The sequence below is a fragment of the Drosophila innubila genome (genome assembly GCF_004354385.1).
Source record: "Drosophila innubila isolate TH190305 chromosome 2L unlocalized genomic scaffold, UK_Dinn_1.0 4_B_2L, whole genome shotgun sequence".
Taxonomy (NCBI): Eukaryota; Metazoa; Arthropoda; class Insecta; order Diptera; family Drosophilidae; genus Drosophila; species Drosophila innubila.
In genome coordinates this window covers 25542697-25552742 of record NW_022995372.1, presented here as the reverse complement: position 1 = coordinate 25552742, position 10046 = coordinate 25542697, and the positions used below count along the sequence as shown (strand labels likewise).

Below are 10046 nucleotides of genomic sequence, written 5' to 3'. Positions count from 1 at the left end.
ACTCATAAAAAATTAGTTAAGAAAAAAAATCCGAATCATTTGGAAAAAAAAAATTAGATTTAGGCTATTTGGAAAAAATCTACAATAAATACAAAAATTTGTATTTACTTAAGAGATGATTGATTAAGAAATTTAATTAATACTCCCACTTTTGTCTGCTAGTAAATAATATACTATCATCATCATTAGTGTATTAAAAAGTTATTCAAAAGTAGGCTGCGACTTGGATTGTCAGAGCACATATCTATATAGAGATCCAGAAATTTGTAGAGCCCATATAAATAGTTAGGCAACACAAAAACATACATATTTAATTGAACGTTATATTTAGAGAAAAGAGTTTTGACGACCACTTTCCAAAATGGAATCAAATGCTGCAGGAACACCGAATTCTAATCCATTCCAGAACTGGCGAGAGATGCTTACATCCTTGACTAGTCAAGAGGAGATTCAGCCAGAGCAGCGGCCTCGATCGGCTCTCTTACGCTATCAACAACGTCGTTTTGTGCATGGAAGACAAGCGGGAGCATCCAACAATGTAGTCGTTAAGAGACGCAGCAATAAACGTGGCAGGTGCAACAAGTGTCGTCTGCTTGGTCGCAGGAACAAGCATATGAATCGCCTGGTGAATCGACTACGTGCCAAGTTGCAACGACTCGCTGTGAACCAATCGCCAGCCAACGTCTACTAGAAGATTCGAGGCAGCTGCATTATTTTTGATTTGGTTTCAAAAAAATTTAGCATTTATCCGGGCATTAAATCCAAGATTCTTCGGCAGTGTAAATACATATACTATTATCTAAGTAAGAATTATTTTAAAATTTTTATTGATTATCTCACAAAATAATAAATAATTAAAAGTTATCAATGTTTTTTTAACGAAAATCACATTGACAGTAATTTAAGAAGGAATATTGGCGTATTCTCCCACTTTCTCAAAGTAAGTAAACGATTTCGTTTTAACAAAAAGCAAAATCATTATTTACGGTCCCTGATAAATAAATATATTTTTAAAGACTTAAGCGTGTATGTATCTTGTAGTCGTCTCCCAATTGCCAATCCAATGATCGGCAGAGACCAAAATAAAGTGAGCGTTGAGGCACATGGCCCAAGTACTCTGCTGCAAGTGGACGCCAATTGATAAAAGATAAAAATAAAGAGTACTTATTCAAGAAATTTGTAGTTGATCGTCGCCGTCGGTGTTGGTGTTGCAATTGCAATTGCGGTGAGCTCGATCGCATTCGCATGTAAATTCTTGAGACGAACGCGCGGCACGCGTACATTGAACGTATCCAAGGCGATTACATAAATCCAACTATATATACACGCATATATACATATCGAAAAATATGCAGAAAACACTCAAAAAAGAGCTCAGCTTCTCGTTGGACACATTGGAGCGTTATCGGGCCAAGTATGGACGCAGTGCATCGCTGGACACAAATGGTCACAGCACGGGGCCGGAACTGCAGCGAGAGATGACACAAACAACAGCAGCAGGTTTAGCTAAAGTTCGCTCCCCCCCACCGTCGCTGTTTAAAGCCAATTCGCCGCCGAAGATGACCAAACTGCAGGAGCTGCAACAGAAGAAGGAGGCCTATATGCGGGCACGGGAGCACGAGCGGGAAATGGAGCAACTGCAGCGTGCTGACAAGAAATCCAGCCAAATCAGCATCAGCATGGACAGCCCAAAGATCAGCAGCAGCACTTTGACAACCGCCAATGGCAGCAGCAGCAACAGCAGCAGCACAGCCAATGGAAGCAGCAGCAGCAGCGCCAAAAGCAACGCATCCTCAACGGTGGCCACTATCACCCAGCAGGCGAGCAAAACGCCAGCGGGTTACAGCAATTGGAGCAACAATCACACAACTCTCAGCTCACAGCCGTGGTGTGCGATCAGTGATCTCATGTACTTCTGTGACAAGTACGAATTCAAGACGTTGAGTACGCGGGATCTGAAAACGCACCAGGAGATTGTCGCCGAGGTGCGTGCTCTTCTGTCCGGCAAGGCGCCATTTGATCAGCGCACGCGTTTCCCGGGCAACATACACGATCCGGAGAATCTGTGGGTCTGCATTGGACGCTGTGCCAGCGTTGAATATCATCTGCAACGCATCATTAGCGTCTTCCGGAAGCCGCTCAATCAACTGACGCCGGACAAACAGCGGGCGGTACGTCAGAACTTTCATCTGGCTGTGAGCGAACTGCGTCTGGACATCTCGGCACGCATTAGTGAGGTGCGTCTCTATGATCGTTTGGTGTTTGAGCGGGAATTTCGATTGGAGTGGCAGGATGAGTCCTAGAAGAACATCAATGGGAGCACTCATAAATTTCAACAATCACAACAATGGACAACAATTTATTTCACATCAATTTTGCTTGGAATAGTTTTGTCTTTTCGGTGCGCTGTGGAATATGATTACAAAAATACACACAGGATTTACAGAAAATACACACATACATACATACTGAGTGGTCCTCGACGTCAGGACTTATAACATGGAAGTTCTTTTTGTAAAGATTCACAGATCACAATACATACTTGACTGTGAATCCCTTAACAAATGTATATTAATTATATATATACCTAAATATTGCTTTCAATAACTAAATCTATAAATTATTGGCGTAGACACGATCATAGACAATCAATCAATCAATAATTCGATCCGATTGATCTATACATAATTGCTTTAATTGAATTGTTTTAGTTACCAAAAAATAAAGCACTTGGTGGGCAATGTTAATCCTTTTGTTCAATAAGCCAACAATTTGCATTATGAAATGTGTGCGTGTGCTTTGGTGCTTAAGTTACTAGCGGAAGATTTTTAAGGTCTTTCTATCATATCATATCATATAACTGGAAGTTGAACAACTTGTGGGCTGTCTTCAGTGGGCTCTAAGTACATTCGTACGTTCGCAACGTGTGCATTTCATTAACAAGAAAGTTAGCAACAATAACGTGTGTATTTCTCCGACAGTCTAACAGAATTTCAGCTTCATTTTGCTGGTCTTGGGCACATTGCGTATAGTTAGTGAAATGCGTGGACTGCGCCGCACAAGATGATCCCCAATCTTGTAAGTATTCTCGCAGAGATCGTAATTACAGATGCGATCGCATAGCGTATCTTCATTAATCTCGCTGATCCCATGCATATAATCGCAGTATAGTGTGTCCTTCAATATGAGCAAACTGCGCGGCTCCAGCAACAGTTTGAATAGCACCTCTCTGGTTCCTCCATCTCCAGAGGATTCGCGCCTGGTGAACTCCAGTACTGTGTGTGCACCACAAGAAATTGTCGATATAATCGGATAGAACAGGGGTCCATCCGTGTGGGGCAAGATGCCCTGGCCAGGCAGGTACTCGTTCAAAAGTACATGGTTGGCTTTTTGCGACTCAAAGATCCCCAGATTGTTTACCTTATCCACATAGCTTTGCAGCCATTCGGGAATCTCTTCGGCAATCATACCATTTGGGTGTGGAACGCCTCCATAGTTGACCAAGCGACGATTGAGCAACTGCGTCCAGCGAGGCTTCGGTGTGCGTTCAATGTGACTTAGTATTGACTGCTCCTGATCGGAGGTAATGAAATTAGGAATGTACATCACGGTTGGTGGGCACTAAAAACATTTCAACATTTTCAATGCTGTGGTTATCGCTAATCATTGAATTAGAGAACACGCAACGCTTGCTTACCTTGCGCACCTCAAAGTCTGTGAAATCCATGTTTATTGCTACGTTCTAAATCACTAAACTAAGTTGCGATTTGCAATTACAGCAAATCAATATTTGTATTCTTTTACCCGGTCATTTGGCCTTGGAAGTGACTTCTAACAGCTGACGGATTGTGGTGGCAAACCGATAACACTAACACTGTGACTCTGTATACAGGTTACATTTTCCGAGCTGTCGCTTGGGTAAGTCGCATTCAATTAAATATAATATAATATATAACATAATATACATATTTATTTATATTTATTGCTTTAATGTAATAAATTAAAAATGTTGATAATAATAGTGTGACGTCGGCATTTATTTGGAATGCAAAACTAAACTGACAACAATCGCGTCGAAGGTCATTTATTCGTCTTGCGCTGACAACTGAACAGATGGAAGCTGCAAAATCGAACGGAACTCTACCTGTTTGCGCAACACTAGTGGTATTGTCAAGACTGATCTACAAGTGCAAGTACCCGAGGGCTCCTATGGACGCGTGGCGCCACGCTCCGGCTTGGCTGTGAAGAACTTCATTGATGTGGGTGCTGGCGTCGTGGACGAGGACTATCGCGGCAACCTGGGTGTTGTCCTGTTCAATCATGGAGACGTCGACTTCGATGTGAAGCGTGGAGATCGCATTGCTCAGTTTATTTGTGAACGCATATTCTATCCGGAGTTGGAGCAGGTCGACAAATTGGAGGACACGGTGCGCGGCGAAGCCGGTTTCGGTTCAACTGGAGTCAATGAGCTGCCGGAGGCCAAGAAGGAGCAAAATGGCAAAGAGAAGGAGCCACTTGGCGAAAACAATGCTAAGCCAATTTCTACATAGGGGAAAATGATACGCTGAAAGTTTCACTTCATCTAACTATAAGTTCAAATTGTCATAGTCCAACCAAACCTCATGAATTCCATTGTTAGTATTACAAGTTAATAATAAAAACAGTTAAAGCACAGAATATGTACATTATAAATAAAATAATTACAATAATTGCATAAACTTGCAGTAGAAAAAAAGAGACTTCCAGGCCAGCAAGTAGTTCTTGGATATAGAAATAAATATTTCTTAAATCCTTGTGATGTTGAGCTTGGTCAGGTTGGGTGGCGGAACGTGCAGTTAGCCAGCGTCAGAGTCAGCGAATTATGACCAAGTGAGGAGTTAAGCTTGGGCCACTCTGTAAATCAGGTTGTTGCGTGTCTAAGGTGCATAAGTGCATATACGGATTTTAATACGATTAAATTCAATGACTCCAATTTGTAATTAGACGTTGAAGTGCGCGCTGCGTGGTTTTAATTGGCCTGCAGTCCATCCTTGGTTGCCTTTTGGCGCAACGGTTACGCTTGACCCGATCGGAGGTCAGCTCAGCTGCATAGCCCACTTAGTACTTAGCCAGATAAGCAGAAGCTGAAATGCGGACTCCAGTTGGGAGACTTTTTTGTTTGTTTTGTAACTTTTACAATTTATTTGCTTGTGAAAAATAGCTATATATTTGTTTATAAAATAAATCATTTCTTTTCTTGTCTTGTCTACATTTAAAATTAAATTTTTAAGTTCCCCGACACTTGGTCAGTTGCAGTTGCCTACTATTATATATATAAATCTTTATATATGTATTTATATAGTTAATAACTAAATATATATGTAATTAAATAAACAATATATACAATGCATTTGTTGTTTTTTTGTTTTTTTTTTTTTGTGTGTCTTCAAGTCTTGGAGCTCTTAAATTTATACGTTTTTTCTTCTAGTATTTTGAATTTTGAATTCCAACGTGCAATGGCCGCAAAAATAAAATTTTTAACAACAAAAATTTTGAGGATGTTTTCAACATAACATATTGATACAAAGTTAATAATAGATAAATTTAAAAAATAAATAGCCTTTTCTTTGCTAATCAAATAAGGAAATCAAGTTTAAAAATTGAAATTAGTTTCATTTAAGTTGTCTGAATATTATTAAATAATAATAATAATGGTAATAATAATAATAATGGTGATAATAATAATAATATATTTACTGACTAGCAGTTATAAACGAAATTTGCGAATATATTTTAAAATAAATATATATATTTAATGTAATTAAGTACGTAATCGTTATGGTTCTGGTAACTGTAACTCATAATAAAAACTCATTTAAATTGACTAATTTCATTATTAAAATTATAATTGATTTTTATATTGTGTTTAAATTTAAGTATGGTTTTCTATTTCTTTTCGTATGCAAATGGAAGACTTTTGCGATTGTTGTTGCTGCTGCTTAAAGTTTTCATCTTTAGCTGAAATATATTATATTTTCATTATGTTTAATTTAATTATGTTTGTGTGTGTGTTTTTTTTTTCAATTGAAAGCTCATTTGGTACAACATTTGCAGTTGAAATGCAATATGTTTGCATGCATAAACCTAATTAAATTAAGTTTTTTTTGTTGATTTAATTAATTTGCGATTGTGACAAAAAAAAAAAACTATCTGGCAGCATCCTTGTTGCTGTTGTTAAAAATGTTGCTGTTGCTGTCGGTAGCATCAAAGCTACAGGGCAACATTGTTGCGGCAACATCGCTGACCATGTTGCTGGGGCCATTGCAGTTATCTGTCGTGTTGTTGTTGTTGCTGCTACTGTTGAACAAACTGCTGCAACTAGTTACAACTGTTGCTGCTGCTGCTGCTGCTGATGGTGCCGTTGTTGTTGTTGCTGCTCCTGTTGATGATGTTGCTGTTGTCGTTGTGCTGGTTGCTGCTGCTACTGGTGCCGCTCCACCCGTTTGCAACGCCAACATCTGTTGCGCCTGCGCAACGCACGCAACACACGGACATGGCCCGCCCAATTTCTTCGCCAATATGGAGCGCAACTTCAATGCCGGCCCCAGTTTCATGCCCAGCGAGCTAACCAAATGATCCTCGGTTAACAGCGGCAAACCCGTGCCATCTATGCTCTGATCACGAAAGTGCTGCAAAGACAAAGACGGAGAGAAACATTGTTAGTGAGAGCGAGACAGAGTTAGCAATAAGAGGGAATAGAGGCAGGAGTTAGTTATGTTGCTGCTGTGTTAGGTTGCTTATAAATTTTATGCATCCAGCATGACCAACTTGCAACGTGCAACGGAGGGCGTCTATTCTGCTGTGTGTGTGTGTAAATGTGTGTGTGTGATTAATGCGCAGCTTTTAAAATTGTTAATGAAAAACGATTTTTAGCCGCAGTCGCCGCAGTAGCATTTTCATATTTGCAACGCACGACGCCAACAGCGATTGAAAGTGGGCTGGCTGTCGGTTGCAAGTTGCAAGTTGCTGCTGTTGCCAGTTGCTGCTGTTCCCCTCCACATGAGATTTCTATTATAGATTGGCCCTGATTGAATTCCATGGCCGTGGCCGAGGTTCTTTTTAACCTGTTTGCCAATACACAGCTGCCGGCTGATGTTGCTGCTGTCTGCCAACTGAATATTGCCACTGTGCAGCAACCTCAACTCGGCCGTCGTTTTGCCCTCCACGTCGGTCACACTCACACACTGGCAAAAATAATACGAATGCAATAAGTACGAGTTGGTAAACCTTTCCCTAACTCAAAGATTATCAATTAACAAAATGATCTGGATCTTATTTGATTTATTCTAAGGTTCTTACTGTAAGGTCTAAATCGTAATACTCTTAAAATTATTTGTAATACATATGTATGTGTGGAAGTTAAAAAACAACTGAGCCAGAAAACATTTAATTCAAAACTTTCATCAAAAAGTTGTATTATTATTCTATTTTATTTTTAAGTATATTTAATATGCATTTTAAAAACTGACATACGCTACTTTAGCTTTGTAAATTATTATCGATGATTTTTCATTACTGATTAAAGTTAGCAACTCAGTGAAATAATGGCTTTAATATTATCGAGTTGATAAGAATTGTTAACAATTTTTAAACGATATCAATAATTCAGATACCGATTGCTTGTAATATTTAATCAAAATCTTTAACACGATAGGGGTATATGAATGAATGCAGCAAACACTATAGAGATGAGGAATCGTAAGAATATTTGATGAATTCCAATACTGTTAGAGAATAGCAAAAATGATAAATAATTAAACGATTCTACTAACAATCACCTCAGATAAAGAGCCCTTTTATATTTGAATCAGTACCGCATACTGGATACATTTATATATTAACTACCTGGACTTTTTGTGGTAGTGCACCTCTTTATCGGAACTGCAATTAGTGATCGCCTCGACTGAATTGAACCCAATCGTAATCGATTGTCGCGGGACCAAATGCGATTGGATGCGGTATGGGAATGGAGCTATATCTATATATAAGAGAGAAAACCGGGCGGCTGCTGTTTAGAGTCTGTTGAGGATCATGAGGACCCGGCTGAGCATACACATAAGCATTCTCGCCTTTGGCCTGGTGCTGTGGCAGCTGCAGTCCGTGCTGGCCCAGAAGTACTATATGAATTTTGCATTCAACAACAACAATCCGGATGCCAATGGCAACGGAGGTGGAGGCGGAGAGTCGCAGGATGTGGCGCAACCCGTTACAAGGCTCGACGATGACTCCGACCAGGCTGACACTCGGGAAAGTGGCAGCGACAGAAACAGCAATGACGATGGCGGCAGCGGCGATGATGATAAAAATGGCGATGATAACGGAGACAGCAACGACGGCGATGGCGACGGAAGTGGAGATGATGGTGACAACAGCGGATCGGGAGGAAGTGGTAGTGGCAGTGGGGGAAAGAGTGGCAGTGGGGATAGCGATAATGACTCCCAGAAAAGTGGTGTGCCTGGCGTGGATGATGATAACGATGATAGCGACAGCCATGACACGCAACCTCGAGACATCGAGGATCAGAATGAGGATAACAAAGGACCCGACAACGATCACAGTCACCACAGCAGCTATGAGATCAGCATCGATGATAGCTTCGGCGGACGATACGTTCGCTCCATTTACGAGAGCTCCGAGAGCCATGGTCACTCTGGAAGTGTTGCCGGCTCGGGATCCAAGCGCTTGGACCAGGCCGATAGCTCGGCTAGCAAAAAGGTTGGACAGACGTATGGCAATGATGACTACGAGGAATTCAATGAGGATTAGAGCGATAAGTTGTGTATGTCCGGTCCCTACAACATTTCAATTGATGAAAATTGCCAGTGGACATTTTACAATAAATTAAATAAAATCAATGGAAACTGTTATTAAATTTTGGTATCGGTATTACAAAAAATTGATAGAGATTGGCGTCTCTGGGAACAGCTGTATATCGAGCCTTGCACCTTGGATTTATATGCAAGTCTTTAGTGTGTTGTTATATTTGACTATAAATCTTGACCTTAAGTCAACTAGCCTTTCCAACTAAAATAAAATAAAAAAATAAAAAAAAAAATACATTTTATTTACATTTTAAGCTTGTCTACACCAACACATTCATATTTTTTCTGTTCTCTCTTCTTGGGCAGCACTGATCTCGATTGAAATCCTTTTACCCTCTCACATTTTTAATCTCATTTAAAGCGAATTGATTTGTAATTACTTTTCGTTAATGTGTAAATATTTCCGTTGAGATAATTTAAGTTCAATTTGTTTTAGCACCTAGTTGAGGGCGTCATTATTTTAGCACCGCCTTCCTCTGATTCCGCATTTCAAATAGTCATAAAATTTAACGAGTTTGCGCCATAAAAAAGGTAAATGCGATAGCCAAATCAGCAAATGGTCCAAATGGATCCGTTACGGCTACCAAGCGAGTCTATAAAGCGAACTTTCAGCTGTAGCGTGGCATTTGGAGAAGAACTGCACGTCTTGGTGGTTCTTACAATGTTGTGGTATTGCCTGTGGGCTGCATTATTACCAATGGCTGTACTTGGACAGACTTATTATATTAATTTTGTCTTTAATAACAATCGCTATAATTCTGGAGAGGATTCTGTACAGGACTCCAAGGAAGTGCACAGTCGGGAGAGCGAGAATGAACGCCATATGTCAATAAAAGATGGAAAAACAATGGAGTCCATTTCGAAGGAGCAATCGCATCACGGATCAAATACAAAGCCTCACAAATCTTCAACCACCACGCACCACTTTACAAATAAGTCGAAGCCGGTAAGGGAGGACGAGAAGTGTGGAAATATACCCTCAAATACGGACGAGGAGTGTGAAGAATCTCTGGATGCCAGTGAAACTCAAGACAAACTGGAGACAGAGAACATTAAAACCACTAGGAAACTAACAATTGATCCCACCACAACACTTAATGAAATTACAACAACCAGAGCAACAGTAGCAGCAACAACAACAACGGATTCAGTCACTCAGAGTAAGGAATCAATCGAACAGTCAAC

General features: G+C 40.2%; 5 protein-coding genes across 10 annotated transcripts in view; 3 read left to right on the top strand and 2 right to left on the bottom strand.

Moving 5' to 3' along the window:
• Positions 1-1172: 1172 nt before the first annotated feature.
• Positions 1173-2774, top strand: LOC117781535. The gene has a single exon (XM_034618305.1). It carries the CDS (start codon positions 1350-1352, stop codon positions 2301-2303), a length of 954 nt encoding a protein of 317 aa, XP_034474196.1. The 5' UTR covers positions 1173-1349; the 3' UTR covers positions 2304-2774.
• On the bottom strand, positions 2331-3840 carry LOC117781536 (alpha-ketoglutarate-dependent dioxygenase alkB homolog 6). Its single transcript, XM_034618306.1, has 2 exons — positions 3698-3840; positions 2331-3621 (listed from the first exon to the last, which is right to left on the bottom strand). Exons 1-2 carry the CDS (start codon positions 3725-3727, stop codon positions 2983-2985), a joined length of 669 nt encoding a protein of 222 aa, XP_034474197.1. The 5' UTR covers positions 3728-3840; the 3' UTR covers positions 2331-2982.
• Positions 3841-4006: 166 nt separating this feature from the next.
• On the top strand, positions 4007-4677 carry LOC117781272 (deoxyuridine 5'-triphosphate nucleotidohydrolase). The gene is made up of 2 exons (XM_034618025.1): positions 4007-4023; positions 4163-4677. The coding sequence occupies exons 1-2, from the start codon at positions 4007-4009 to the stop codon at positions 4548-4550; spliced, it is 405 nt and encodes a 134-aa protein (XP_034473916.1). The 3' UTR covers positions 4551-4677.
• A 1233-nt stretch (positions 4678-5910) lies between these two features.
• Positions 5911-10046, bottom strand: part of LOC117782063 (mucin-19) — a 72277-nt gene continuing 68141 nt past the window's right edge. For all 6 annotated transcript variants that reach the window (XM_034618994.1, XM_034618993.1, XM_034618995.1 and 3 more), the window contains one exon: positions 5911-6668. In XM_034618994.1, coding sequence (XP_034474885.1) covers positions 6186-6668 — 483 coding nt within the window. In that variant the 3' untranslated portion in view covers positions 5911-6185. The remainder of the gene's footprint in view (positions 6669-10046) is intronic.
• On the top strand, positions 8028-8894 carry LOC117782064 (accessory gland protein Acp32CD). The gene has a single exon (XM_034618997.1). The coding sequence runs from the start codon at positions 8071-8073 to the stop codon at positions 8803-8805; it is 735 nt and encodes a 244-aa protein (XP_034474888.1). The 5' UTR covers positions 8028-8070; the 3' UTR covers positions 8806-8894.

Bases quoted from the DNA above. Each gene is read 5' to 3' on its own strand.
- LOC117782064 (XM_034618997.1), top strand. From the start codon at position 8,071: ATGAGGACCCGGCTGAGCATACACATAAGCATTCTCGCCTTTGGCCTG.
- LOC117781536 (XM_034618306.1), bottom strand. From the start codon at position 3,727: ATGGATTTCACAGACTTTGAGGTGCGCAAG. The intron at 3,622-3,697 runs GTAAGCAAGCGT...AAATGTTTTTAG, and splicing joins CAGACTTTGAGGTGCGCAAG to TGCCCACCAACCGTGATGTA.
- LOC117781535 (XM_034618305.1), top strand. From the start codon at position 1,350: ATGCAGAAAACACTCAAAAAAGAGCTCAGCTTCTCGTTGGACACATTG.